This window comes from Trichoderma virens (genome assembly GCF_000170995.1).
Source record: "Trichoderma virens Gv29-8 chromosome Unknown TRIVIscaffold_90, whole genome shotgun sequence".
NCBI lineage: Eukaryota > Fungi > Ascomycota > Sordariomycetes > Hypocreales > Hypocreaceae > Trichoderma > Trichoderma virens.
Genome location: NW_014013659.1, coordinates 1,228,851 through 1,255,391, shown reverse-complemented (window position 1 = coordinate 1,255,391; position 26,541 = coordinate 1,228,851). Strand labels below are relative to the sequence as shown.

General features: G+C 51.3%; 11 protein-coding genes across 11 annotated transcripts; 7 read left to right on the top strand and 4 right to left on the bottom strand.

Moving 5' to 3' along the window:
- Positions 1-7: 7 nt before the first annotated feature.
- TRIVIDRAFT_13620 (uncharacterized protein) lies at positions 8-1,365 on the bottom strand (the record flags this gene model as incomplete). The annotated part of the gene is made up of 3 exons (XM_014095084.1): positions 8-274; positions 339-435; positions 497-1,365. Coding segments are annotated over 3 exons (1,233 nt in total), but the record flags the coding sequence as incomplete, so codon positions are not given.
- Positions 1,366-2,018: 653 nt separating this feature from the next.
- Positions 2,019-3,569, bottom strand: TRIVIDRAFT_40622 (uncharacterized protein; the record flags this gene model as incomplete). The annotated part of the gene is made up of 2 exons (XM_014095453.1): positions 2,019-2,325; positions 2,398-3,569. The coding sequence occupies 2 exons, from the start codon at positions 3,567-3,569 to the stop codon at positions 2,019-2,021; spliced, it is 1,479 nt and encodes a 492-aa protein (XP_013950928.1).
- A 1,636-nt stretch (positions 3,570-5,205) lies between these two features.
- TRIVIDRAFT_40350 (uncharacterized protein) lies at positions 5,206-6,426 on the top strand (the record flags this gene model as incomplete). Its single annotated transcript, XM_014095452.1, has 1 exon — positions 5,206-6,426. The coding sequence occupies one exon, from the start codon at positions 5,206-5,208 to the stop codon at positions 6,424-6,426; it is 1,221 nt and encodes a 406-aa protein (XP_013950927.1).
- Positions 6,427-8,547: 2,121 nt separating this feature from the next.
- Positions 8,548-8,916, top strand: TRIVIDRAFT_227580 (uncharacterized protein; the record flags this gene model as incomplete). Its single annotated transcript, XM_014095451.1, has 1 exon — positions 8,548-8,916. The coding sequence occupies one exon, from the start codon at positions 8,548-8,550 to the stop codon at positions 8,914-8,916; it is 369 nt and encodes a 122-aa protein (XP_013950926.1).
- Positions 8,917-9,293: 377 nt separating this feature from the next.
- TRIVIDRAFT_75173 (uncharacterized protein) lies at positions 9,294-11,060 on the top strand (the record flags this gene model as incomplete). Its single annotated transcript, XM_014095450.1, has 2 exons — positions 9,294-10,044; positions 10,116-11,060. 2 exons carry the CDS (start codon positions 9,309-9,311, stop codon positions 10,988-10,990), a joined length of 1,611 nt encoding a protein of 536 aa, XP_013950925.1.
- A 61-nt stretch (positions 11,061-11,121) lies between these two features.
- Positions 11,122-11,604, bottom strand: TRIVIDRAFT_227578 (uncharacterized protein; the record flags this gene model as incomplete). The annotated part of the gene is made up of 1 exon (XM_014095449.1): positions 11,122-11,604. The coding sequence occupies one exon, from the start codon at positions 11,602-11,604 to the stop codon at positions 11,122-11,124; it is 483 nt and encodes a 160-aa protein (XP_013950924.1).
- A 441-nt stretch (positions 11,605-12,045) lies between these two features.
- On the bottom strand, positions 12,046-12,522 carry TRIVIDRAFT_162331 (uncharacterized protein; the record flags this gene model as incomplete). The annotated part of the gene is made up of 1 exon (XM_014095448.1): positions 12,046-12,522. The coding sequence occupies one exon, from the start codon at positions 12,520-12,522 to the stop codon at positions 12,046-12,048; it is 477 nt and encodes a 158-aa protein (XP_013950923.1).
- A 1,093-nt stretch (positions 12,523-13,615) lies between these two features.
- On the top strand, positions 13,616-14,519 carry TRIVIDRAFT_65524 (uncharacterized protein; the record flags this gene model as incomplete). Its single annotated transcript, XM_014095447.1, has 3 exons — positions 13,616-13,915; positions 13,985-14,171; positions 14,230-14,519. 3 exons carry the CDS (start codon positions 13,616-13,618, stop codon positions 14,517-14,519), a joined length of 777 nt encoding a protein of 258 aa, XP_013950922.1.
- Positions 14,520-16,293: 1,774 nt separating this feature from the next.
- TRIVIDRAFT_122412 (uncharacterized protein) lies at positions 16,294-21,006 on the top strand (the record flags this gene model as incomplete). The annotated part of the gene is made up of 5 exons (XM_014095446.1): positions 16,294-16,443; positions 16,516-18,372; positions 18,439-18,597; positions 18,661-20,460; positions 20,548-21,006. Coding segments are annotated over 5 exons (4,425 nt in total), but the record flags the coding sequence as incomplete, so codon positions are not given.
- A 971-nt stretch (positions 21,007-21,977) lies between these two features.
- On the top strand, positions 21,978-24,378 carry TRIVIDRAFT_80288 (uncharacterized protein; the record flags this gene model as incomplete). Its single annotated transcript, XM_014095445.1, has 8 exons — positions 21,978-22,129; positions 22,192-22,280; positions 22,347-22,489; positions 22,604-22,750; positions 22,834-23,255; positions 23,318-23,354; positions 23,432-23,546; positions 23,605-24,378. The coding sequence occupies 8 exons, from the start codon at positions 22,096-22,098 to the stop codon at positions 24,376-24,378; spliced, it is 1,761 nt and encodes a 586-aa protein (XP_013950920.1).
- A 768-nt stretch (positions 24,379-25,146) lies between these two features.
- Positions 25,147-26,056, top strand: TRIVIDRAFT_227573 (uncharacterized protein; the record flags this gene model as incomplete). Its single annotated transcript, XM_014095444.1, has 3 exons — positions 25,147-25,209; positions 25,259-25,354; positions 25,427-26,056. 3 exons carry the CDS (start codon positions 25,147-25,149, stop codon positions 26,054-26,056), a joined length of 789 nt encoding a protein of 262 aa, XP_013950919.1.
- Positions 26,057-26,541: the final 485 nt, after the last annotated feature.

Below are 26,541 nucleotides of genomic sequence, written 5' to 3'. Positions count from 1 at the left end.
ACCTGGAGCAAATCGATAGCTGGGGACAGAATCCAGAGCATGTCCTCAGTTCTCTAGCAGTGGCCTCGGCGTTTGAGACCGTAATCAATGCATGAAGAGTTCGCCTTAGTTGGGCTATCTGCTGATTCCTTTCCATCACGCTCTGGTGATTATCTGGACCAACAAGATCGAGAGCCTGGCTGAGTAAAAAGGTGGCCTGCCCAAGTCTAGAAAACATGCCCATCTCAAGAGAAAATCCTTGAGAGATGCTGAAAGCATCGCTTGGTTTCGCAGTCTAGTGATGCTGTTAGCTCCAGCTATAGACGACCCAATGATACACTAGAAGCCGGACATCTTACACCATCATCCCATAATTTATCGTCAATCGGAAGCAAGTCGTCAAAGGTTGGATTTTTTGTCGCCAGGGGTCTGTTTGGATTGCTAATGTTTAAAAACCTATTCATTCGTTAATGGCGATCCGTGAGAAAGGTATTCTCCGTGCCTCAACCAGACTCACCGGTCCAGAAATAATATTGTCCACCACGCGCGTCTCCGCTCGTCAACTTCGGACAATGAGCGCGGGTTTCCGTATTCACTTGACGATTCCTCTCTCAGATTATCCACGCCAATTGCTATACCATAGCGTGCACAAGCTCCAACTGTCAGATATGCAGCTGGATAGATGGCTTGCCCAACTTCATACAGCGCAATCAAGATGCCTGCCTGAAGCACCCGCAACGACAAGATGCCCGCAGCTTCCATCTCGAAATGCAATCTCTTGGCATTGTGATACAGTGCACTAACATCAAGTGCTCCCGTCTCAGGGTTGAGGTCCGGTGCGCAGTACAGCTGCATGCATATGATGAGCAGGCCAAGTTCACTCCGTCGCTGCGACAGGGGGTTCAACAGATGCGCAAAGAACCCCTTTTTAGAGATGATGGGCATCCACCAGTGAATCGAATCGAAGAAAGTATACGCAATGTTGCGGATGCGTGAGGGATCATTTTCGAATGGCGATAGATCTGCCGGTATAGTAGGTTGAATTCGGGGCAGCTCGAGCTGTGCCTGTCGAAAGATGTGCGGAGCGATGAAGTATATCGCAGTCGTTGTGGCGGCTTCATTGGAGGGTATAGGAATCACGGGTATCACAGGTGTCACAGAGGAAATAGACTGAGGCCGTCGGCTATCAACTCGACTATCTGGGCGAGAGATGTTCGCACTGGAGCTTGACAGCGTGTTTGGAGTAGCCAAGCGGCCCTCGCCCCGTATCTGACGAGTCCGACGCCGCGAGAGATAGTCACATTGTGCGCCTTTCCTAACGCACAATGAACAGCGAGGCAGAGCTCGATCGCATCGTCGTTTCCCCTTCCTACAGGGATCACAGGCAAGCCGAGCATGGTTTGCCGGCGCTTCCTCCGAGGAGGATGCCATATTCTGCCTTTCTTGCTCAGTATGCTGCTCCGGGTTTGCTGCGGAACGGGTTGCGGAATACCCGCTCGGGATACGGCAGCTGCACGTCTGCAGCGAAATTTCTTGTCAACAACCAATCTTGGTAAAGAGCCGTAGCCTGTGATGATAGCCGTCTCGAATGGCTTTCCCTGAATAATAGCTTCAGCCAGTCAAGTTCTCCAAGTGCTGGTGCAAGACGAAGCACCGGATATGCGGGTATGCGGATCTGCGGAAATTCCGCACCCGCAAGGCTATGTCCATGTAATTGCTCTGTAAAGTCTTGGCACAAAACGGCCATGTAAGCACTATTGAGATGCCGGTTTTTTGGTTCTCGGAGCTACAGCAAAACTCCAGTTTGTATGGAGCTCGGTAGTTGCTGCTCAATTGCTTTATTGCTCATTCACATAATAAATACAATAACCTTAACTCCTTCGTCTCTAGCATGGCGCTAAGCCCAATCTCATTCATTTATACAGTCTCATTGGTGAAAGCGTCATAACCCGACATATCTCAGGACCTACCTACCAGATTTACAGCAGGTCTCACTAATTGCACAGTAACAGACATAAACTTGATTTGACATGATGCAGCTAGACAGCCGCTGGAGTGCTTGAATTGGCCGGCTTTCGGCTCCGTCTCCATGACACAAACATAAAGAGCAATGTCAGGACCATTCCAAAGCCTGCTAAACCTACGCTGAAATATAACGCTGAACGATATCCTCTAAGCAAATCCTGTCCGTGATGATTTAGTTGGGTCTCGATAGTCCCCGCAAATCCTAGACTTAGAGAGATAGAATAATTGATTGTTGTGGCAATGAGAGATGCTGCGAGGCCCTGGTGCTCACGCGGCATGGCATTGCTTAGGAGAATAGTTCCCGCGGGAAATGACATGTCCCTAATGATCAGATTAGTCCATCTAAGTACATCACCTTTGTCGGACAGGGAAGATGCTCGCTCCTCCACATACATGCCAAAAGGGTAGATCAATATCATCACAAACGCTTGTGCCCAATACGTTTGTTCAACCGGAATTGTGGCCAACAGCGTAGCCGCAATAAGGAACCCGCACATTGCCATAAACATGATGACACTTGGCGATACGCGGCTTAGCAGGTACGCCGTTGTGAGGCCTGCGATAACACCCATGATTGGTGCTGGAGCCCATTTACCTACCGCAAGGAGCGGTTCGTCGCCCTTGATAACTTCCATAAACTGGTAGTAGTAGTACAGGCCAATGCCAAAGCTAGCCCAGCCGGCCGAGATGCAGCTTAGAGTCCAACCAAGATCCCCCGTAAAGACAGAAGTTGGGAGCAAAGGAAACTTTGCCTTGCGCTCAACGATTCCAAATCCACCGAGGAACAGAAATCCAACAATGAGAAGGATATAGATGTATGGGTTTGCCCACCCGGCAATCGGGGCCTGGTTCCAGGAGAAGTTGATTAGAGCAAGGCCGGTGATGCCGAGAAGAGCGCCAGGGATGTCGATTTGATCAATAAAGTCGAATCGATGCCCCTGTTTAAGCGAAGTGTCTGTTCTCGGGGGCGGATCTAGTGCTATGGGGATCACGAAAATCCCGGCAACAGCAAGGCTAAAGCAGAAAATCGCCATGATCCAGTATGACCAGGGCCACCATACCCGCTGTGCCAACAGTGCGATGAATATGCCCGCAACATTGAATCCAGCAGGGGCGGTGGCTCCAAAGAGACTAAACACCAATTCTTTCCCCCGTCCGGGCGGATATGTTCTCGCCAAGATGGCAACAGCGTTGGGTAATACCAATCCGGCTCCGATGCCTTGAAATGCGCGGCAGCAGATAAAAAATGTCGTCGTCGTTGAATACACGCTGAAGCCGGCCAGCAGAGACCACAGCCCATACCAGAAGAAGCCGATGATGAAGAGCCGCCTGTGGCCATACAAGTCTCCCAGCCGGCCGGCGACGAGGATGAACGTGCTGTTGGTTAGTGAGAATGAAGCCGCGAACCAGCTCAGCTGGCCATCGCTTACATTCTCCCAGCTGCGGCCGATGATGTGGGCCGTGATGATAGAGATGGCCAGGCCCGTCTGTCCAAGGAATTGCGCCATAGAGACGACAAAGAGGAAACAGACCTCGTGGAGCAGCGACTCGGGTCTTTTGGCCATGGAATGCGTCGATATCGCGAGAGAGACCGGGCGCGGCGGCCGGAGCGCATTTTCGTCGTTGCCATCGTCGTCTTCGACTTCGTCCGGGCGGTCGTCTTTCTCAGTATTGGAACGAGGCGTCGCTGGCGGACTCTGGAGTTGAATAATGTCGCCTCTGAGTCTATGTAGAGGCGTCATATTGACTGTGCCGCTACGCACGCGGATTGACGTCGCAAGACATGGTGGCTAATTAGCGAACCCCCTTGTTTTTATAGGGAGCTCATTCATCGCCTCTGTGGCATATTAGAAATTGCTACAGGCCCGTTCTAGTGGAGCAGATCGCACCGTCAGACCGGGATCTGACCAGTGCTGAATCGTTCGGCGGCAAGATGGGATAATTTGACAGGGTGTCTGGGGTAAAATTTGACGCACAAGGCCCTGTCACAACGTTTCAGCCCGGGGAGCTTGACAACGGGTAAACACGATGAAGTCATTCGGTTAGCCCGGTTCTCGACGTGGCCCGCGATCGCATCGACCAATGAGCACTTCGCAGCTGGTCTATTCGGATAGAACAACATCAATAAAGAGACCATTCACCTCATTGATAAACAATGTATCCGAAAGACCCCTCACGATTCAGGCTCAACAGCCAAATGCGGCAGTTCCGGTCAGCTATCCGGGTTGCATCGTTGCCTTGCATTGCAGATGAACGCGCGGGGCTGCGGATTCTTGATGCGGGATGCGGCATCCGCAGCGGACATTCGTGTTGAAGCTTTGCAGCTCATCTACGAGTCTCCAGAACGACAACGGCTTCTAAGCCGGCAGTCTGTGATTTCTCAGGATTATCAATCGCTCCACCACGATTTCGTCAAGTCCGGACGAATGCGAGATTCAACCTAGATAAACGCTCGTATATGCCAGCTGCAGCCTAGGTAGCCCTGCCTCCGACTTCTGAGAGCCGCAGCTTTGGCTGGGGTTGTCACAAACGACGATGAAACCTTGCGATGCCTTCGCCACCTGTTCCCCCTGTTGTCTACTTATGTACCACATACCGGGAGTAGCATGCAAAAGACCCGCCATCTCGAAAGCCACGGCCCCCCTGAGACTAAATTGTAAGATGCTCCCTCTCTTCTGAGGGATGTCCTGCACTCCAGCCCACCGGAGCTTAGTTGATCTTCAAAAGAACCAACCAAAGCTTCAAATCTTCTCAGAAAATTACTTCTCCAGTAGGAAATTCCGGGGGTCTGCTTGCCGCCTCCACCTCTACTTGGTAGCTTGATAAATAGCAGCGAAACGGTGTGAAGATGCGTCAGCCTTTGCTCAATCAAGTTGAACGTCCGCAGGCTACTCGAGCCAATCGCTTCCACTGTTGTGCCTAACGAAGCACGCAAATGAGAGACCCAGGTTGATACTTGTAATTATAAGTATGGGGACCAGGCAAGTCTTCAAAGTGAGTCGCCGTGCTGAGATGCTCTGCACGAGTCACAGAGCACTGCGCTTAATACGCGGAGTGTTGATATATGAGCTGGACTTTCATGCTTTCCCATCTCTTCAACTCTCTATCCGTCAGCTACACTATATCGGCTCTTCTCGAACGACCCAATAGATTTACCCATCAACACCCTCGACTGCCCACTTCATGGAGTCGCCATCAACGATGGACTGCCCAGCAGCAAACACGGTTCTGTTCTGCCCTCTGAAAATTGGGAGTGGGACTATTTCCAGTCGTATCGTCATGGCACCAATGGCGAGGCTTCGAAATAGCCGGCGGCACGTACCATTGGTACCTATGGTGCCCACCTATTTCGCTGAACGCGCCAGTTATCCGGGATCACTTGTCATAAGTGAAATGACCATCGTATCTCCTCGAGCGTCTGGCTACCCGCACTCTCCTGGAATCTGGACAAATGAACAAGTTGCGGCGTGGAAAGCAGTCACGGCCGCTGTTCATGCTCAGGGATCACGCATCTATCTTCAGATCGGAGCACTTGGCCGAGTCGCAAATCCCAACGTGCTAGAAGAAGACGCTGTATTGTTTGGCCTGCCTAAGGATTCGGTCCGGTTTGCCGCTCCAAGCCCAATCCCTTGTAGCAGAGGCCATCCGACTCCGGCAGAACTGACTACAGAAGAAATCAACACCCTGGTACAAGACTTTGCTGCGGCGGCCAAGCGTGCCGTGTTTGACGCAGAATTTGATGGGGTTGAAGTTCACGGCGGCTATGGCTACCTCATTGACCAATTCATCCAAGACACATCAAACCAGCGCACAGATTGCTACGGCGGCAGCGTTGAGAACCGCTCCCGCTTTGCACTTCAGGTCATGCGCGCGATTGTGGACGTCATTGGCCCTGAGCGTTCCGCAATTCGCTTGTCGCCATGGTGTTCCTGGCAGGGGATGAGGATGAACGATCCTATGCCGCAGTTTATTTATCTTATCCAGCAGCTCCGTGGCATGAAGTTGGCATATTTACACTTGGTAGAGGCATTTGTAGCTCGGCAGACAATTTCTGCGGAAGCTTTATTAGGCGATAGTAACGATATTCTCATCCGCATGTGGGGAATGACAAGTCCAGTCATTTTGAATCACGGCTTCAATGCGACAAGCGCCATTGAGGCTATCGAGAGGTACATTGGGGTAGCCGACATTGCGGTCGCTATTGGCGCACCATTCATGTCGAATCCAGATCTTATTTATCGCATCAAGAAAGGAATCTCTCTGGCTGTGCCAGATCGGTCCAAGTCTCACTCAATCATGGATCCAGATGGCTATATCACCTACCCCTTTTCAGGCGAGTGGAAGACAGAACAAGAAGCGAAACTGCGCGAGACAAAGCTTAGCATTATGCGGTCAATGATGGGATTTTTCTCGACATACTAGAGAGCTGGATCATGTTTGCATGTAAGCACAAGGGCGCGAATCTCGGCGGAACATTTCTCGACGTACTAGAGAATTAGACCATTTCTACATGCGCCTATGCAGATACAAGGCGCAAAGCCAAGCGACTAAGGAAGATCGTATCTCGATCTATAACACCCAACGCAGGTACTAAGGCACCTAGGCGTTAGCTCGACAACACATTTGGCAGTAGATAACACTGTGCAACATAGGTAAACACCAATGCCGAAGAAAGAAAGTTAGGGTTAAGAAGATGAATATACGGAGCAAATCAGAAGGCAATATGGCATGTGATGTGCCTCATTTCAAGAAACCCTAATATGATGCTTTCGGATTGGTGCGGTTCGGACCAGATGCTCCCAAGAACACCCAGCATTCCATGTAGGCAGTTGCTCGGCATCGATCTTGCTCTAGCTTTGTGTAGAAACACTCTGGGAAGCTGAACACCATCAACGGACCCAGGATTTTCCGAACTTGGCAAATCATCGTCACATCTTGGGGGAGCACAGATAACCGCCTCTTGATTGCCGGTGTGGTAGTCGCGCGCTAAACCAAGTTCCTGTCTAGTCGTTCGGAAGATGCCGTCTGTTCAAACAATGGCTTTGAGTTTCATCTCCCTCTGACAAGATGCGATGAAACACACATTCCAATTTTTAAGGCCGATATCGGGTGCAAACCGAGGTTATGTGGAAGATATCCCGTAGGCTATCCGGAGGGCATCAAGGCCAGCATGAGTAAGTATATTCCTCATTCTCAATGTCAATTTCGCCAAAGAACAAGATCAGCCCACTGATAAGGTATCCTTTAACCAGTTTTGGCGTATGGCTCCGCAATAGGCAATAGGTTACTTTAAAAGCAACACGAGTTGTGCAAGCGTTGTTCCAGAGGTGGCCAATCGTTGCGGTTTCACACCTAAAGTCATAACCGTTAAATTGAAATGAAATTGAAAATGGAATACTGGTGTGCTGACCTCGTATTTAGCAGCCTTGGTGCCTGAATTCTAGACCAAAGATGCCAGTACCTGTAGTCACGTGCGATCGTGTAGTCACGTGCGATCCAGGAGAAGTGCACGTTGTTGGCGGTGGCGAAAACGCCACCACGAGATCTAGAACTTGACAGTATCAAAGCAAATCTCGATTACAGAATGATTCCGTGATCCGGTGTGCGACGATGAAAATACATGTTCGTCAACTTCGACCGCCTCCGGACATTCACCTCGTCAAGATTTTGCTTCCCCAGGTTGAGACTCCACGGCCCCGTACTGGGGAAATAGTGTTTGCGGGGGATGATGGGAAGGTGGTATTTTGAATTGCATCGTGACCATTGACAGGCAAGATTTCAGCTCGTGGTATGATGTTATGTGCGTGTCAGTCCGACAAATGGGGCAACTTTCTAATTACCCCGATTCAGACCTCCCAACATGTTCCGATGTGGCGCTGGATAGTGCGGGGAGTATGTTAACTTTCGTGTCCAGTTTCGCCTCCGTGGAATTCCGTCAACCCACAAGAATGCGCTGTATTCGCATATCATTGACTAATGATTTCCAATGCCTGCTCTGTTAGAGTGACCGCTTGTCAAAATGTCATGGGAAATGTCGGAGGCAATCTGCTAGCTGAAGAGGCTGAGAAGATGGGGGAATGGAGCAACATGTCAAGCGGCAGGGGAAAGGTGCGCGTACTAGCGCATGCTGAGGTGTGGAGAAGAGCAAGGAAGGCCGGGAAGAATATGTGCAGAAGGAAAAATCGCCGCCACTGTCGTGACTCGGCGTGCCCTGAGATGGTGGTTGGGAGGCTTTGGAGGCTTGGACCATTCAGCGACCAGGTCAGGCCAAGCCTTTCGTCAGCGGGATCTACGGAAGGTGGCCCAAATCTGCAATGGCTTGCATCAAACTTTTCTTCAGCCAGGCACTACTTCGAATGGAAGAACGGTGTGCGCGCAGGAACGAGACCAAGTGTAAGGGTACCTGGAGTTTATCTGGGAAGGTTGCTGGCAATGCGCGCAGACATGGATCCCACGAGTCCGCATCCATCGCATTATACATGATGATTACTACCTCGACAGCTCAAATGGAGCCATATCTGGAGATAAGACAGGGGCCGGACCATGCTCTCCAAGCTGATCTCGAGTCAGGGCTGCTCCATCCAGCGCACCAACTTGTCTCCAGGCTTCCACTTTCAAGATTGTGATGATGCGACGCACACTGGGCCCACTGCCGATAACCAAACAGCAGACTATCTCAAGCGGCGTCTCACTCTTTACCTAACGTGCTCCACTTGGGTTCCTGTGAAAGCCGGCCTATCGGTAACCACAAACCAACGTGACCTGGGAATGCTGGAGGCGAGACGCCTCCAATATGACGAATCTCTGAAATTGACCTATTTGGTCAATGATTCGGAGCATCGCACGCGGTCAGTTCCAAGAAGAGCTAACTCGTTCATCCGCATGGCCCGGACATCTGCTGCGGGGAAGTGATTGGATGGGGAAGTTGGAACTAGATGGTTTTAGGATCTCACCGTCGAATCAGCGCATTGCAGAGTTTCATCGTCTTATCAAAAACGGGCATTTCTGGGGGAAGGGACCCCAAATTTCTCCAGTTCCCCGTCTCCAACATGGGCGGTTCTCGGGGGCCCCGATTGTCTATCGCCCATTGAGCAGTATCTCGAATCCTACTAGCTGCGTTATCAAGTGCCCCCCGTCAGTACCGGTAGTCTGACGCCTCATACTAGCATCGTCCGTTCCGGTTGCCGGTTCCGGTCCAAATGCCGGTCGAGAAGCTCTGACATTCTTTATTTTAATATGTCGCCAGCTCTTCTCTTCAACTTCCATCTTTTCTTCCCAAGTTGTCCTATTTCTCCAAGGCGACAATGGAAGACTACAGCAACGACCCCAAACATGACCTCACCCCGGAGGCTGCCGCCCTGGCACAACTGGGTCACAAGCAGGAACTCAAGCGGAATTTCTCCTTGATTTCTATGCTGGGTCTTGCCTTTGCTATTCTCAACACATGGACTGCCTTGGCCGCCTCAATTACACTTGCGCTCCCTTCAGGAGGCTCAAGTTCCGTCATCTGGGGTCTGATCGTGGCCGGCATCTGCAACTTGGCTCAGGCTGCTTCACTTGCAGAATTCCTCTCCGCCTATCCCACAGCCGGCGGTCAGTACCACTGGGCCGCCATTGTATCATGGAAGCGATGGAGTCGCGGTATTAGCTATGTGACTGGATGGATCAATGTATCCGGCTGGGTGGCCCTCAGCGCCACTGGTGGTTTACTAGGCAGCACATTCATCATCAACATCATTTCGCTCCTTCACCCCGACTATGAGCCAAAGCCGTGGCATCAATTTTTGATTTACATCGGCTTCGCCGTCATTGCCTTGGTTATCAACGCCTTCCTCACCAGAATTCTGCCTCTCTTCACCCAGGCCGCCTTCTACTGGTCGGTTGCCGGTTTTGTCATCATCAGCATTACGGTTCTGGCAACCGCATCACCGGATTACCAGTCTGCCGAGTTCGTCTACGGCAACTTCATCAACGAGGTTGGCTGGCCAGATGGAATGGCTTGGCTCCTTGGCTTGCTCCAAGGAGCGTTTGCCTTGACAGGTACGTCGATAAATGAACACATAATGTAGTCATTAGAGAAGGGCCATTGCTAACTAGTCTTGTCTAAACAGGTTTCGATGCGGTTGCTCACATGATTGAGGAAATTCCGGAACCACAAAAGGAGGGCCCCAAGATCATGCTGTACTGCATCGGCATTGGCATGTTCACTGGATTCATCTTCCTCACTGCACTGCTTTTCTGTGTCAAGAACGTCGACGACGTCATCAGCGCCGCTTACGGCCCGCTGCTGCAGATCTTCATGGACGCAACCAAGAGCAAGGCTGGCAGTGTATGCCTGCTCATGTTCCCTCTCGTCTGCATGCTTTTCACCACCGTTACCCTGGTTTGCACTAGTACCCGAATGAGCTATGCTTTTGCTCGCGACCGAGGAATGCCCTTCAGCAGCACCTTCGCCAAGGTGCACCCAACCCTTGATGTGCCCATCAACGCCCTGCTCTGGACTGTCGCTTGGGTCATTGTTTTTGGCTGCATCTTCCTGGGCTCCACCAGCACCTTCAATGCCATCACCTCCGCATCCGTTGTGGCTCTTGGTGTCACCTATGCCATTCCCCCGGCGATCAACGTCCTCCGTGGCCGAAAGATGCTTCCGGAGAATCGCTCTTTCAAGATCCCCGAGCCTTTCGGCTGGATTTTGAACCTCGTTGGAATCATGTGGGCCATCTTGACTACCGTCTTGTTCGTTTTCCCTCCAGAGCTTCCGGTCACGCCTGCCAACATGAACTACTGCATTGTCGCCTTTGGCGTCATTCTCCTCATTTCGGGAGGCACTTGGATCATCGACGGCCGAAAGTCTTACAAGGGACCTGTCGTGGATATCCAGGGCATGTTCCATGGCGCTGTTGATGGCTTGGATGGCCTGGAAGGCCTGGACGCTGCAGCGCAGTCGGATAGCGTTCGTGAGGACCTCTCAGCGGAGAAGAGGTGAATGGGGTAATGTTAGAAATAGCGGGTTAAGCGGGAAATTATTTTTGTTTTGAATATATTATGATACCAGTATCCATTTCAGTTCTAATCGTGATGACCGCTGGCTTGAAAAATGGCATGTCAACTGACGTTCTACGAGTAACTTGACTTCGCCTTTGAGATAAAATCCCAAGCTGTACCTGGCCCTTTATCTGCCTTCACCTCCACCAACGACTGTCCATCCTCGGAGATAGCTACCTGCCACAGCTCCTCACCATGCTTAATCAGGAGAATATAGCCGCCATCTGGATGTCTCTCTGCCATAAAATATTCGTCAGACCGTTGGTTTAGCTGGGCGGCCCGAATTACGCCCGACCCGTCGCGCCCAAGGTACGTGCCGGAAACGACATTTTGGAAACCGTACCAGCCAGCTCTCTTGCGACACATCCAAAGGAATCCAAATCCAGGATACGTCTTATCAAGAAGCATCACTTCGCCGAAACATAGCGTGACGAGGCGGTGTGGCTTCTTTCTCTCTTGGATCATACATGGCTCGTCGACTATAGGGTGGTATTCTATAGATCGGATATCGAGAGTTGACGAGCTATCGTCTTTGATGTTGATAAGATCTGACATGGTGGAGGAAGTGGGCGTATGGCAGTCGTCTGTCGAGCTGGTGGTGACGATTGAGGCAGTTTCCCATGTGGTTTTGCTCATTCTATAAGAAACATATGGAGAGCAGACGAGGTCGCGAGTCGCTGATGTTGATTTGGTGATATCGGTTTGGTAATGGGATTAAATGCACATTTGCCTAAGGTTAAATGGAAGAGGGAGAGCCGTAAATTCTCTTCAACTGTTAGGTATCGTGCGTGTCTCACTGTGCCGCATGTGCTGCGGGAGGCCTACAAACGATGTCTCTGAGTGGACAATTTTCCTATTGGCGGGAGGCTGAAGAGGCGGCCTCAAGATACTCGGCATGCTACGCTAAGAATTTACAACAGCACATAGCATCAACAATATAGTCACAAGAATGAAAAGTGGTAGAAAGTCAGACTTCCTAGACTACATGTTTTTTTATTAACCAACGTAAAGCGTACTAGATTCGACAAAATCCCACGCCGTCCCTGCTTCTTTTTGTTCCACCAGGTAATCCCCGTCCTCGGAGATGGCTACCTGCCACAGCTCCTCGCCATGTCTCGTCAGGAGAACATAGCCACCGTTTTCATGTCTCTCAGCCATGAAGTATTCGTGAGATTTATGATGCGGCATAGCAGCATGGATTTTGTTCCTGCCGTTGTGTCCAAGGTACGTACCGGAGACGGCATTTTGGAACCCATACCAGCCAGACTTCTTGACGCACATCCAAAGCCATCCAAGTGCGGGACACTGCTGATCCGTAAGTATGATTTCACCGAGACGAAGCGAAAGGATGCGGTGCGGGTGTTGTCTTTCGCGAATCATGAAATGCCTGCCGTTTTTGGGGTGATGCTCTCCCGATGGGATGGTAAAGGTGGATGATTTGTCGTCGTCTTTGAAGTTGATAGGATCTGACATGGTGGAGAGAGTAGGTGTGTCACAGTCGTCTGCCGAGCCGGTGGTGGTGGTTGAGGCACTTTCCCAGGTGCTTTCGTTCATTATCCCAGAGACTTTATGGGAGATGGACGAGGTTGCAAAAGGTAAAAGGTGTGATAGTGTCTTGGGGCTGGGATCATATGTGCGTATGGGTGAAGCGTTCATATTTGATGGAGGGGAATGCGAAAAAGCTTATTTCAGATAGCTGAAAGCTGCATATCAGTCACTGGGCCGCGTGTATACCGCTTGCAGTTGAATGCGGGAGGCCGACAAACGACGTGGCTGAGTGGGCAATGTTTCTATTGGCGGGAGGTCTGTGAATTGGTCTGAAGAAACTCGGCACCCTACGCTATGGATTTACAACGGCCCATGGCCATCAGGAATATGCCCTATGGGCAGTTTGAAGTAGTGAGACCCCCGTCAGAGGTTATACTTACATTTCATGTTGCTATGTGGGAGTTGCAGACAAGAAAACACGAGTCTCAGAGACAGGTCCTGTGTATCTGGCACATGTATTCCGTTGGCAGCCGTGTTGATAAGCCAATAATTCACATGATTGGGTGGAAAGGTTTGTTATTGTTACACAACAGTATTTTGTTATCTTTGAGATGGATGATGCCCCCAAACACACTTCATCAAGAAAGTAAACAAAAGCTAGTGTGGAGAACTAAATGACAACTCCGCGATGCTGCTAGCACATGCATGTACAAACTACCTAGGTACTACTAGGTAGGTAGGTACCCTAGAATCAACGCATTGCTTCTGCTAGGTTCTAAGTTACCGAGGCGGGTGAACAGTTATTGGTCAGTCTCAAACCAGATATTGACCTAAAACACACCGATTTAGATCGTCAAAGAGATATTGCTGCAATAAATATAGAAATTCATACAGTCTTGAAACATCACTGGAGTAAACAACTATGCCATCATAAGTGCTGTGAAACTGGTGGCGTCACATCATCCACAACACTAACAGCCCCACAAGGCGGATAGCGGCAAGATCTTTGAAAAGAGTCACAGAACTTCAATTCTCACTCGCAATTGTCGCTCTTGTGAATTGGGGGCCTCCTATCATCATGACGCGCTTTCGTCCCTGCATTGATCTCCATGCCGGCCAGGTGAAGCAGATTGTCGGCGGTACCCTGGACAGCTCCTCCGAGGCGCTCCAGACAAATCATGTATCTCACCATCCGGCAGAGTATTTTGCGCAGCTGTACAGAGACAATGAGCTTGAAGGCGCTCATGTGATTATGCTGGGCGGAGGAAACGATGTCGCTGCGAAGCAGGCACTGCAGGCATGGCCTGGCAAGCTTCAAGTGGGAGGCGGCATCAAGGATACGAATGCAAAGGAGTGGATTGAAGCGGGAGCAGAAAAGGTATAGACGGCCTCTGTGTTACATGAGCCAAAATTGTCCCAAGCTGCTAACCCAGATGCTCCTCGCTAGGTCATCATCACGTCCTACCTCTTCCCGGATGGCCACTTCAGCCAGCAGAGACTGGATGCTGTTCTCGCGGCTCTTGGCGGCGACAAGGCCAAGCTGGTGATTGACCTCAGCTGTCGCCGTCAGGGGGACAAATGGTTTGTTGCCATGAATAAGTGGCAGACGCTGACAGACATGGAAATCAACCAAGGTTAGTCCTAGTACATCCCTTGACATGATTACGAGCTCATTTTATTAAACACCTGCAGAGTCAATAAAACTGCTGGAGCCATACTGCTCAGAGTTTCTCATCCACGCTGCAGACAACGAAGGGCTGCAAAGGGGGATAGACGAGAAGCTGGTCGAGCGTCTAGCAGAGTGGTGCTCTATTCCGGTCACATATGCCGGCGGAGGTCGGCAATTGGAAGACTTGGAAACCGTCAAGAGGCTGAGCCGGGGTAAAGTAGATCTCACGATAGGGAGCGCTCTGGATTGTTTTGGTGGGTCAGGCGTCAAGTTTGATGATTGTGTGCAGTGGAATAGGAGCCAGGATGTCTGACGAGAGAGGAAGCAATCCGTTTGTTGACATTGGGGAAAAAAAAATTAAAAATGGCCCGACGCTAAGGGACCGTCAGTGTGGATGGAGTTTTGTGTTGCAATTATGCCGTGCAGGTCACCGTCATAAAAATAGAGTTTTCTCACCCTGGATCAAACAAAATTGTCTACCTGCTACTCAGGTAAGACTGGAGTAAAGAATGGGTACGTTTAGTTGGTTGAGCCTTACGGGATCGGTGTGGATCAAAGGAGGTCATGCTCCGTACCTAGGGTATAGTCTACTTGTACTGAAAGTTGTACACAACTGGGGTTGCAAGACATAAAGTCACACATCTTTGATAACGCAGCCAGGGCCTGGAAATTGTTGGCTCAAGCGTCGTACTCACAAAACCAGGTCCTTTCTCTCGGTAACCATGGCGTTGCCGTGTTTCACAATCACCTGCAGGTAAGAGTGGCGATAATAATACCAATAAAGGAGTAGTACGAGTACTGCACTTGTCAGAGCACTGTTCATGCAAAGTAAACAAAGGAAAGTAAACACCAGGATATGGGTTGTTGCACTTGGCATCCTCAAGCCTTGCATGAATCCACCGGGCGAAGGAAAAAAAAAAAAAAAAAGATGGACCAAGGCTCACAAGCCAAGGAAAAGACCAGAAGAAAAAGGAACCATGAGCTATGGATTACGGAGTATTTATGAGGATATGATGCATCTATCGGAAACTGACCGCTTGCATGTGTCTGATGACGACACGCAACAGGGCAGGCCGAATGCTTTGCAGGCCTCTAGCGCGAGATGCGGGTGAGAACAAGCTCTGCATCAAGGCTGTACGTAACAAATGGGTGCATCGTGCGGCGGAAGCAGCCGAATCAGCGTCCTCAGACGGCCAAAACTCTCGTTGCCGTCTTATTGTTTGCATGTTGCCTCGTCTCAGACCCCTGCCGGCTGCCATGGCGACTCTAAGTTTTGCTCGCAACTTCATAGGGCGCTGGTACGAGGCTCTGCTAGCTCCCTCTACTGCCTGCAAGCCGCCTGCTGCAAGCCCTGTTGCAGCAAGATTTAGCGCGCATCCAACCCCTCCTCAGCTGTGATGTGCCCCGGAAGCCCCCCAAAGCTAGGCAAAATAGTGTGCACCAGCAGCCGCGTTGCCACGACAACCCCTGGCACATTGAGGGGCCGTGTTTTGTTTTGCGTTAGGCCAATCACGCTGCCCGACGGCGGTGCATTTGCTGCTTCCCTTAAACACTCCCGACCTGCAAATGAATAGGCCCCCCTTCTCTGACCTCGCCAAGTTGTCATCGTTTGATATCGATTTTGGATGCCAACGATCGAGTCGACTTCACGACTCCGAGGCAACTTTTTTTTTTTTCCTTTTCCTTTTTTTCTTTACTAACATCCAGAAGAGAACAGAGTTAACCCGGCGAACATTCTGATATCTCGCGCCCCCTTTCCCTTTCCCCCCCTCTCCTTGTTCAATTCCAAACGTTCGTTTTCGAGGCTGGCGTACCAACCTTAGCCTCCCTTTTATTTATATATACCTTTTGCGACATACGAGGAACACACACGGCGCCGGCAAGTCGTTACATTCCTCGCTCGAGTCACATCACCTCTGCGCTGATCGGCTTGCGCGCTGATGCGTCGACGCCCTAGCCCAACCTGAGCTGCAAGGATTAGCCAAACCAGTTCGATCGATATGTCATCTGAACCGGTACGCCCAACGTGGCCCCCAAACTTGGCCCTCGACACGAGGCAGCAAAACTAACCTCCAACCTTCTCTCTCCAGGTGCACCCATTGCGCATCGCGAAGGGCACGCCAGCCTCGTCACCGACAAAAGCGCCCAACGCTCCCCAGCCCCGCCCCCTATCTGAACTTTCTCCCACAGAAAGGAGACGCAATTCTCCTAGCTCGAACCAAATGGCTCCTACCAAGGTTTGTGAAATATTTAGCGACATTGTGTGTGGTGTTGTCTCGCGCTGACAGGGGGGTGCGCTTTTTTAGAAGTCGAATACCAGCAATGGCAATGATTCGTCTCCATTCCAGCCCTCGCCCGCCGACTCGGTGACCTCTCCGCGAGTCTTTTGGCAAAATCGCAATTCCGAGAACATGTACGGCAACGGCTCACCCTCTCCCACCCGGCGTTCATCGATTGAGCGTCTCCAGAAGGCTTCCCGTGTCAAGAACAGCAATATCTTGGCACTTGAGCAGAAGCAGGAATATGATCCAACCCGGGTTCCTCAGATTGAGAGACCCCTAGCCAAGGTTCAGAGCACATACGGTTTGCCGGTAGGCTCCCCTGGTCCTTATTATTCTGATGGCGACAAATCCGTTGCGCCTATGAGTCCAACAAAGTCAGATAATTCTGGCCCCAGTACGCCCAGAGGGCCTAGCAAAGACCAGGCTTCGCCCACCAAGTCTTCACTATCACCTTCCAAATTCAAGAGCAGCTTCGACCATGAGACGGGCACGTGGTCTGCGGATGCATCCACCGTGGACGGCCCTCCGAGCGGCCGGTCCTCGCATCGGCACACGAAGAGCGTGACATTCGACGCTGCGCCGCCCCAGATCAACGAGTACGAGATGGCCACCCCGGATCTCTCTTCTATCGGAACGAATTCGCGCGAGGGCAGCTATGATTCGATGGAAGAGGATGAGGACGAGGACGATGATATCTATGATCCTAATCACATGGGCGGCCCCGAGGATGAGAGTTTCGATGCATCCCTGGAGGACACAGACAAGACCCCAGTTGTCGGCCCCGATGATTGGGCCAAAGACAACTCCTTGATGAACAACGAGCATGAGGAGTATGACGGGAGCCCTATGCCAGAGGGAATTCCAGGAGCAGCCAGTTCGGGACGCCTATCCATGGGCAGCAGGGCTGACTCTGTGGGCTCCGTCGCAGAAAATCGCCCTCTCCCCCCTCTTCCTGGAGCAGGCCATGCCAGAAGCCAGTCTACCGGCTCTGTGCCCTCATCTCCCGCGCTCTCTCAGACTCCGGAGAAGATGGGTGGCTCTCACAGAAGCCTACCCGTCCCGCCTCCAGCCTCAGCTACAAAGTCTGATATCGAAAGCTTCATTAGTGGCAAGATGTCACTAGAAGAAAGACTCAAGCTCATGATGATGACTGATGATAGCAGTGGTAAGACCGCTGCTGAGCAGCAGCGTGAGCGACGTCTTCGACGAAGTTCTGGCCGCAGTCGAAGCTCATTGTCCCGTGACGATACACTCAACACGGCTGACAATAGCCAAGTCGCCCTTGACATCCACAATGATGAAGAGGCAGAGGTCCATGAAGAGGAAGACAACCTCGGCGACATGTCCGGACTAGGGGACTACCAACTGCCACAGCCCATCTCCAGGGAGTCTATTATGAAGCGTGTTAACGGAAACAAGATAATGGCTGATCCCGAATCAGAGTACAACTTTTCTTCGCCACCCGGCAGCCCCCTTCGAGACCAGCACTTTCCTCTTGACCCCGACGTTCCCATTCCATCAACTGAGGACTCTTTGCTGGATGACGAGGACGATGAAGACGATGAAGGCGATGGGCCTTATGATGATGATGATCCTGTGGAGAGCAGTGTGATTATTCATCGGGTTATTCATGAAGACGATTCCGAGCTCGATATGTACGATTCCGAGTACGATGACGAATATGACGACGAGTCTCACTTCGAATCTGATGACGATTTGGATGCTTCAGGCTCTCATTATGGCGGTGATGACAGCCAATATACAGAGTCCGAGCTTAAGACTGAGTCTTCTGACAGGACTGTGGAAGATCCTGCCAAGGAATCTGCCGAGGAACCTGTCAAGGAACCTGTTAAGGAGATGGTCGAGGAAGCTATCGAAGAACCTGTCAAGGAACCTGCCACGGAATCTGTCAAAGAACTGTCGCCCCCGGAGCATGACCTTAGCGAAGAGGTGCTGACTCCTCGTGCCATCTCGCCAGTGGGAACCGAAGACGAAACACACACTGAGGCTGAGTCCAGTATGATCAGCGAGTCGGCAGCTTCAGTATCTGATCTGTCATCGGATGCCACTCCCGAAGCCACGATGGAGCCATCTTCGCTTGAACCCTCTGTGCTTGACCCCTCTATGCTTGAACCAGCCGCGCTCGAGTTCAGTCGAGAAGTTCCAGGAGAGCCAGAAGACTCAGAGCTAGAGCATGACGTATCGCCAAGGGTATCAACTGAGATTCTCCGAACCAAGACTCCAGAGAAGTTACTCCCGAAGCCTGAATATGACGGTACTGGCTGGGGCGACGATTCATACGTAGAAGATAGATCAGGAACTCCTGACTCTGTCATCCATAACCCCGTCTCTGATGAAGAAGAAGAGATTGTTCGGAAAGAATCCCCCGAGATTCCCGAAAGGCTCGCAACTATCAAGGCCTCTGGCTCCAAGCTGAAGACGAGGGTTTCCAACACGCCTTCTGATATTGTGGCTATGCGGGAGGCTCGCCGGCACGTTAGCGGTGAAATACCCAGTGTTCCATCTATTCCAAGCAAGCATCGCGCGCTCATGTCGAGAGATGGCAGCGACATTGAGCTGAGCAATGACAGTTTCCTGGCTCGACATCCTAGCTTTAAGAATCGGAGTCTGACGTTGGACCTGGACATGGGCCTCAGTTTGGACAAGGACTTTGAACGAGTCATTGAAACGCAAAAGGTAGCTTTTAGTCGTCCCTATCCTCACACAGCACAGATAACCACCAACTACCACCACTCTTCACCTCGACAAGTGTCAGGGGAGCAGCACACTTCACCAGATAAGAATCAACTCGATGCTAATATCACATCTCGTTCTCAGCGCGGATATCTCATGCGACAAAACACCAAACTCGTGTCTGCCAGCGACAAGGACGCCGAGGATCCTTGGAAAGCGCGATCTGCTAACAACTCACCCATCAAGTCGAGTCGGCCGCAGTCGTGGACCGTGGAACCCTGGAACAGCCAAACTCGTCGCAGTATTCGAAAAGGCCAGCCGATATTAAGCCCTGTTCCACCGCTGCCGGGCCAGGAGAGCAATTCGACAACTCTGAACAAGGTTGTTGAAGAAGATTACAGTGTTGATGCGGCCGGCCCGGAGGCGGGTGAGAGAGGCCGCCTATTTGTCAAGGTCATTGGTGTGAAGGACCTTGACCTACCAATTCCAAAGAGTAAGTTGCATCTTGTCCTTAAATGGCAGCCGAATCTAACAAATTGTTTCTCAGACGAACGCAGCTGGTTCAGCCTGACACTGGACAATGGTGTTCACTGTGTGACGACAGCTTGGTTGGAGTTGGCTCGCAATGCACCAATCGGACAAGAATTCGAACTTGTCGTCCCCAACGACCTTGAATTCCAGCTCACGTTGAACGTTAAGCTAGAGAAGCCTACGTACTCCAACGTCCAGCCCGCAGCAGTCAAGATGGCAAAACCCAAGACATCAACGTTCAGCAGGGTGTTTGCGTCACCCAAGAAACGCAAGGAGCTTGAGCTTCGACAAAGGGCAGAAGAGGAGCGCTTTGCGCTGCAGCAGAAGGAAGCGCTGGCACGAAAGCGTAAGGATGCTGGCTCGGCCTATGAGCTCCTTTCACCGCTGGCTGCTGAGGATGGAAGCTTTGCTCGAGCTTACATCTCCCTGAAAGAGCACGAAAGCCGATGCTTCGGTCGCCCGTACACGGCCGAGGTTATCTGCTTCAACGAGTGGGCTACTGAAGAAGAAAGTTTTGCCTCGACCATCAAGAGCAAACGAGGCAACGCTCCCGGCATCCTCAGAAAGGCGCCGTACAATATCGGGAAGCTGGAGCTTCAGCTTCTCTTTGTACCTCGCCCCAAGAATGTTACGGATGATGACATGCCCAAGAGCATGAATTCATGCATCCGGGAGCTCAAGGCTGCCGAGGAGAGGCTTGCCCGCAACTGGGAGGGTGTCTTGAGCCAGCAGGGTGGTGACTGTCCTGTAAGTTGGCCATTAATTTTTTCCCCCTTCTTTACCCTCTTTCTCCCCCACTCTTAGGTTCTGATTTTTGGCTAACCCGTGGATCAGTACTGGCGCCGCCGATACTTTAAGCTTGTTGGCACGAAGCTGACTGCTTACCATGAGGCTACTCGCCAGCCCCGAGCGACGATTAACCTTTCCAATGCCAAGCGATTAATCGACGATCGTCGAACGTTGATGGAGAAGGAGACAACAGGCAAGGGAGGCAAACGTCGCAGATCTGCCTTTGCGGAAGAAGAAGAGGGGTACATGTTTGTTGAAGAGGGCTTCCGCATCCGGTTCAACAACGGCGAGGTGATTGATTTCTACGCCGACTCGGGCGAGGACAAGGAAGGCTGGATGAAGGCCCTTTCCGACGTCATTGGCCGTGGTGATGCCGGATTGGAAGAGGATGCTAGTGGGCCCCGGTCGCGGGCAAAATGGTGCGAACTTGTCTTTAAGCACGAAGAGCAAATTCGACGCCGAACTGAGAGCCGGAGAGTGCACTCACGGACAAGGAGCACATTCAACTAAAAGCGGATGGGCAAGACGCCAAGCTGAGATGTACTTGCTATGTTATGAATACGTGTTGGATTATGGAGTATGACCGACGAGTTGGCAGGGGGACGGCGCATTTTTTGCTACTACAGACACATTCATTGGCGTTGCCGGTGGTTTTCTTCGTGTTTTCTTCTTCTTCTTCTTTTTTTTCTTCCTCTTCTCGTTGGCCTCTCATTTTCACTTCTTCACATTCTACTTTTTTCTTCATTGCTTGCTGTTTTGATTCCACAGCTGTTGCGACAGAGGTCGCCTGTACGTATGGATTTTGATTTGTACTAAAAACGTTTTTAGCCAGTATAATGAGACCAACGCAGCCAATGCGCAGTTCCTTGATGCGACTGGAGTAACTGAAGTAACTGAAGTAACTGATTTTGCATGATACTTAGCCCTGCCCCTCGTTTCTAGAGAGTAAAAGGTGCACGGCGGTAGTAATAAAAGGGGTGCTAGTAAAGGGGTGAGACGGGTATTATCATGCATCAATGTATTTTGGGAACATGCTCCAGCAACACCCTGTCTTTGTTTGTAGAGTGCCGTTGTGTAGGGGGTATTGTATGTATCATAGGTATATATGAGAAGATTATGAAGCTATTCCCACACCTCTAGTTAGCCCGCCGTAGACAACGCACAGAGTATAAGGTTATTATTACTTGCCCCTTTGGCAATACTTGCTCCCATGTCCAGTCTCCAACGTCATTTGTTTTTTAATCTTACAAGTCCCCTTTGCATCGAAGCTGAGACACGTGACCCTTGCGCCATCTCGCATTGATGCCAGGTTAATTGAGTGGAGGAGCGCTGACGGCAGCAGCAAAAAGCGGGCTGGTGGGGTCACCAGCTGGCGAGGCGCAGCGGGCCCTTCAGTGGGCTCAGAGCTCTGGGGGGTCCTTTTGGGGGGGCATCGTCACCTGTAACGGGGATTGAAGCACCTCTGCTTCCTCCATCTCCAGCACCCAAACCTCAGCTCTTCTCCAAAGCGCAAGTCCGCAAGCCCTCAACTCCTCTCTCCCGTCTTTTCTCTTTCCCTTGTCCCTCAGATCTCGTTCGCCAGAGGACGCCACAATGGCTGGTCGATTCGTCCGGGCGTCCAAGTACCGTAGGTCCATCCAGGCGCGAACGCATCTGCGCTGACGACGACGGCGAGGCTGACGACGATAGGACACATCTTTGGCAAGCCCACGAAGAAGGAGTTTTGCTACGACAACCTGCGCATCAGCCGGAATGCCTGGGACACAAACCTGGTAAAGGTACGGACGGCGTTGAGACGCGACATGCGACGCTTCGACACGGTGCTGATCAAGAGCTGAACATAGGCCAACGCCGAATACCTGTCGGTCAATTGGGAGTCTTCTGGAGGAGGCGCCTTTGCCGTTATCCCTCTGAACGAGAAGGGAAAGGCACCCGACCAGATCCCACTGTTTCGCGGACACACGGCAACGGTCCTCGACACTGACTGGTGAGCTGCCCCTCTGAAACTTCCCCCCCTATTTCGATTTCCCTTTGGCAACACCCCTTGCCAACCCGCTCTTCGCCCAGACGGCTTGGGTCGCTGACTTGTCTTGTCGCAAAGGAACCCGTTCAACGACCGCATCATCGCCTCGGCTTCGGAGGACGGAAAGGTCTTTATCTGGGAGGTTCCCCAGGACTTCTCGCTCTACACTGACGCCGAGGTCATCCCCGATGTATCGCCGGTCAGCAAGCTGGGAGGCCACACGAGGTAGGCCACCCTATCGATTTCGATCCGTGCTTCTGAAGAAGGCGGAAGCAATATAAAATACAATACTAACCAGCTCGCGACAGAAAAGTCGGGCAGGTCCTGTTCAACCCCGCGGCCGACAACATCCTCGCCTCTGCCTCGGGCGACTTCACAATCAAGCTGTGGGACGTCGCCACCGGCCAGAACCACCTGACTCTGCAGCACGCCGACATCGTACAGAGTCTGTCATGGAATGCGAGCGGCGACCTTCTCGTCACGACGTCGAGAGACAAGAAGATCCGAGTGTGGGATGTTCGCCAGGAGAAGCCTGTGCACGAGTACGCGGGCCACACGGGTGCCAAGAACAGCAGAGCAGTCTGGCTGGGCGAGCACAACCGCTTCGCCACGACTGGTTTCTCCAAGATGAGCGAGCGACAGATTGCTCTGTGGGAGCCTGGCCGCAGTGATCCTATTGGAGGATTCACTCACCTGGATGCCATTTCTGGTGTCTGCATGCCTTTCTGGGGTTCGTTCACATCAACACCATCCGGATCGCACTGGATCGCGACGCTAACATATGTTTTATAGATGACGGTTCTAACTGCCTCTACCTTGCTGGCAAGGGGTAAGCTCTCTCCCTCTCTCCCTCTCTGAATTACGACTTTGTGGTTACTGGTGTGCAGATGCTGACTAACCTAATAGTGATGGCAACATCCGCTACTTCGAGTACGAGAACGACAAGTTTGAGTACTTGAGCGAGTACAAGTCCGTAGATCCTCAGCGAGGTATTGCCTTTATTCCGCGACGCGGTATCAACGTGAGTATTCCGGTGGTTTGCAGGTATTACTATGATAACCCTAGCTAATGCGGCCCAGGTTCACGAGAACGAAGTCATGCGCGCTTTCAAGACGGTGAACGACAACTACATCGAGCCCATCTCCTTCACTGTGCCCCGAAGAGCAGAGACATTCCAGGCCGACATCTTCCCCCCTGCCGTTGGCCTTCGCCCTGCTGTCAGCGCCAAGGAATGGCTCGATGGCAAGACAGGAATCCCGGCCAAGATCGATTTGGAGAGCGTCTATGAGGGAACTGCTCCCAAGGAGGTTGCTGCCGACTACCAGCCTCCCGCTGCCCCGGTGGCCCCCAAGGTCGAGCCCAAGAAGGAGGAGCCCAAGGAAGAGCCCAAGCCGGTTGTGCGAGCTCCTCCCCCCAGCGTCAATGACCAGAAGAGCTCCATTGCTGCCATGGCCAACAAGTTCCAGGACGCCGACGAGGAGGAGCCCAAGCAGGAGGAGCCATCCAGCTTTGACGAAGAAGTCAAGCCGGTGCAGCGAGCCCCTCTACCTATCCGAACCGAATCGAAGCCAGCAACTCCTCCAGCCGCTACACCCGCCCCAGCTCCTGTTAAGCCCGTCTCCTCTATTCCGGCGTCCACACCCGCCCCAGCCTCGAATGATACCACAACCTCTCTGAGCGAGATTAAGGAGCTTATTGAGAACCAGACAAAGGTGATTAGCGCGCAGAACGACCAGATTGGCCTCCTGACATCCGAGGTCGAATCACTCAAGAAACGGCTTGGGTCAGGATCCCAGGACCAGAGCGAGCGAATCAGGCAGCTTGAGCTAGAGCTAGAAGAGGCACGATCCTAAATCCGCCTCTAGTACAGTAGTATCACGGCCTACCTATCCAAATTTGTTTACCTTGTTCTGAAAAGCTTTGTGTGTCTGTGTGTTGTCGTCTCAATGAGAGCCTGGAGTCTAGGGTGTGGGAAACAGGGGAAGGGAGGATCTTGGAAAAAGAAAGCAACAAAGAATTATTCCTGAGAGGGAAAAAGCAAATAAAAAAGGGGACAAGTAAACTTGATATAAGGGCGGCGAGAGGTTGGGGGAGAGTGGCGGTTTGATGCAAGGGCAGGCAGCTGTTGGTCTTTTGGCTTGTTTGTTTGTTTGTTTTCTGGCGAAAAACAACAACAAAACAAAAACGTTGTAATTACTTGCATTTATGTGTGTATGTGTTGGAGCCGAAGACTTTTTTTTCATATTTGCTTTTTTTTTCTCGACCTTTTCTTAGCTTTTGCTTTTTATTGATTCGAGCTCCTCGGCTTGTTTTGTTCAGATTCCTGCGCCTGTTGTTGTATCCAAAGATCACGTCTTTTTTCTCGCCTAAATACTTTTTCTCTTTTTCTCTCTTGTTCCCACTCCAGGTATTATTGTCCATGAGAATTAATGGCTCTTAGTGCTCTCTACATATAATAATAGAAAGACGAGGATGTAGTCAGAATACGCTGTTAGTACAACTGAGGATGAGACAGGCATCTATGTCTATACTCGTATAACAAGCTGGAAGTCCTGACCTTGGCATATAAATGCGAGACCCAACCAACCAACAACGCCTTTCACCCTCAACCCAACATTTTCATGGACGCCCAACTCCCCCCTGAAGCTCAATACGGATCTCTGCCGTTCGACGTCTTTGCCACTGTACGTCACAGAACACCTTCCGGTTGTTCCGTCTGACCATTTCTTGCAGAAACATTGGGATCATGAACTGCCCCAAGATCAGGACGGCCAGCAGTGGGAGCGTCTAGTGCACCGATACTGGAATCTGACTCCTCCTGAGCGATTTGTGCGTCTTCAAACTGATCCCTAGCCCGGCTAAAGCACTGAGAGCTGACATGGCCACGGGTATTACCTCTAGCCGTACCACGATGCAGCCAATACCAATTCAAAAGACCTTTCGAAAGAAGAGATTTCGAGGTGCTTGGTGCCCTTTCAGACGGCACAAGAGCGAATCATCTGTGCCAATGCGCATAACACTCGATGGATACCCGTTTTTGTACGGACTTATTACCGTGAGGATCTAAACGAGGCGTACGAAACGCTCATTGATCGCGATGCAATCGCAGAGTACGGAGAGCTTAATGATCGAACTCTGTACGATGGATGTAATTGGTCTCAGATCCTGCAGCGCATCCCGCTTCTGGTGGACACACCGCAGATGAGTGTGCTTGAAGACACTGCAGACTGGAACTACAGGCATCAGCAAGACCCTCCCACTCATGAGTTGCCACGTGAGTCCCTAGAAAAAGCCGATAGAGGCGATCATACGCTTCTGTACGTTGCGGATGAAGAGGCTTTGCTGGAGCGTCTTGTCAAGATTAAGTGGCTGGGGCTTCACGGCCAGTGCATCTGGGAGAACAAGATTGTTCCAGGCGCTCTGCAAAGCTTTAGTGGAGCGCTGGCTGATGGACAGAGCTTGCAGGAGCTCGTGGAGCGTTTCCTTGGACAGGGAGAATCTCAGAATGGCGGTATTTTGTGTAGCAACTGAAGAGTCTGTATTCAACCCAATACAAAAAGCAGTGGCGTGTCTGTTGTGTTGATATGGAGGCTTAATGATTCCATCTACTTTAGTCTTTTATTCAGCTATCCCTGGCTTACCAACCCGTATTACCACGGTATATTGTATAGATGCAAGCGTAGACTTTGTAGCATCCGTAGGACCAGCCAATCCACGGCAAGCCCATGATTCCCTCAAGATACAACATCTCTCCATCTCCATAATTACTCTTTATTATCAACAGCGTATAGATGGTACAGATTCAAGGACTGGATCAGATTTACTGAGGATCAAGTACCACCTCTTGAAGCAGCAGTACGTCCAAACAAAGAATGGCGAGCGTAATCAATGTCATGATATGGTGTGTACGCTTCGCCGGATAGGTAACAATCAAGGACTGGAAGACAGCTACAATAAACTTTGGCCATGTTGACCCTCTCATCAACCATACCGTTTCAACCTATTCGATAGAAGCC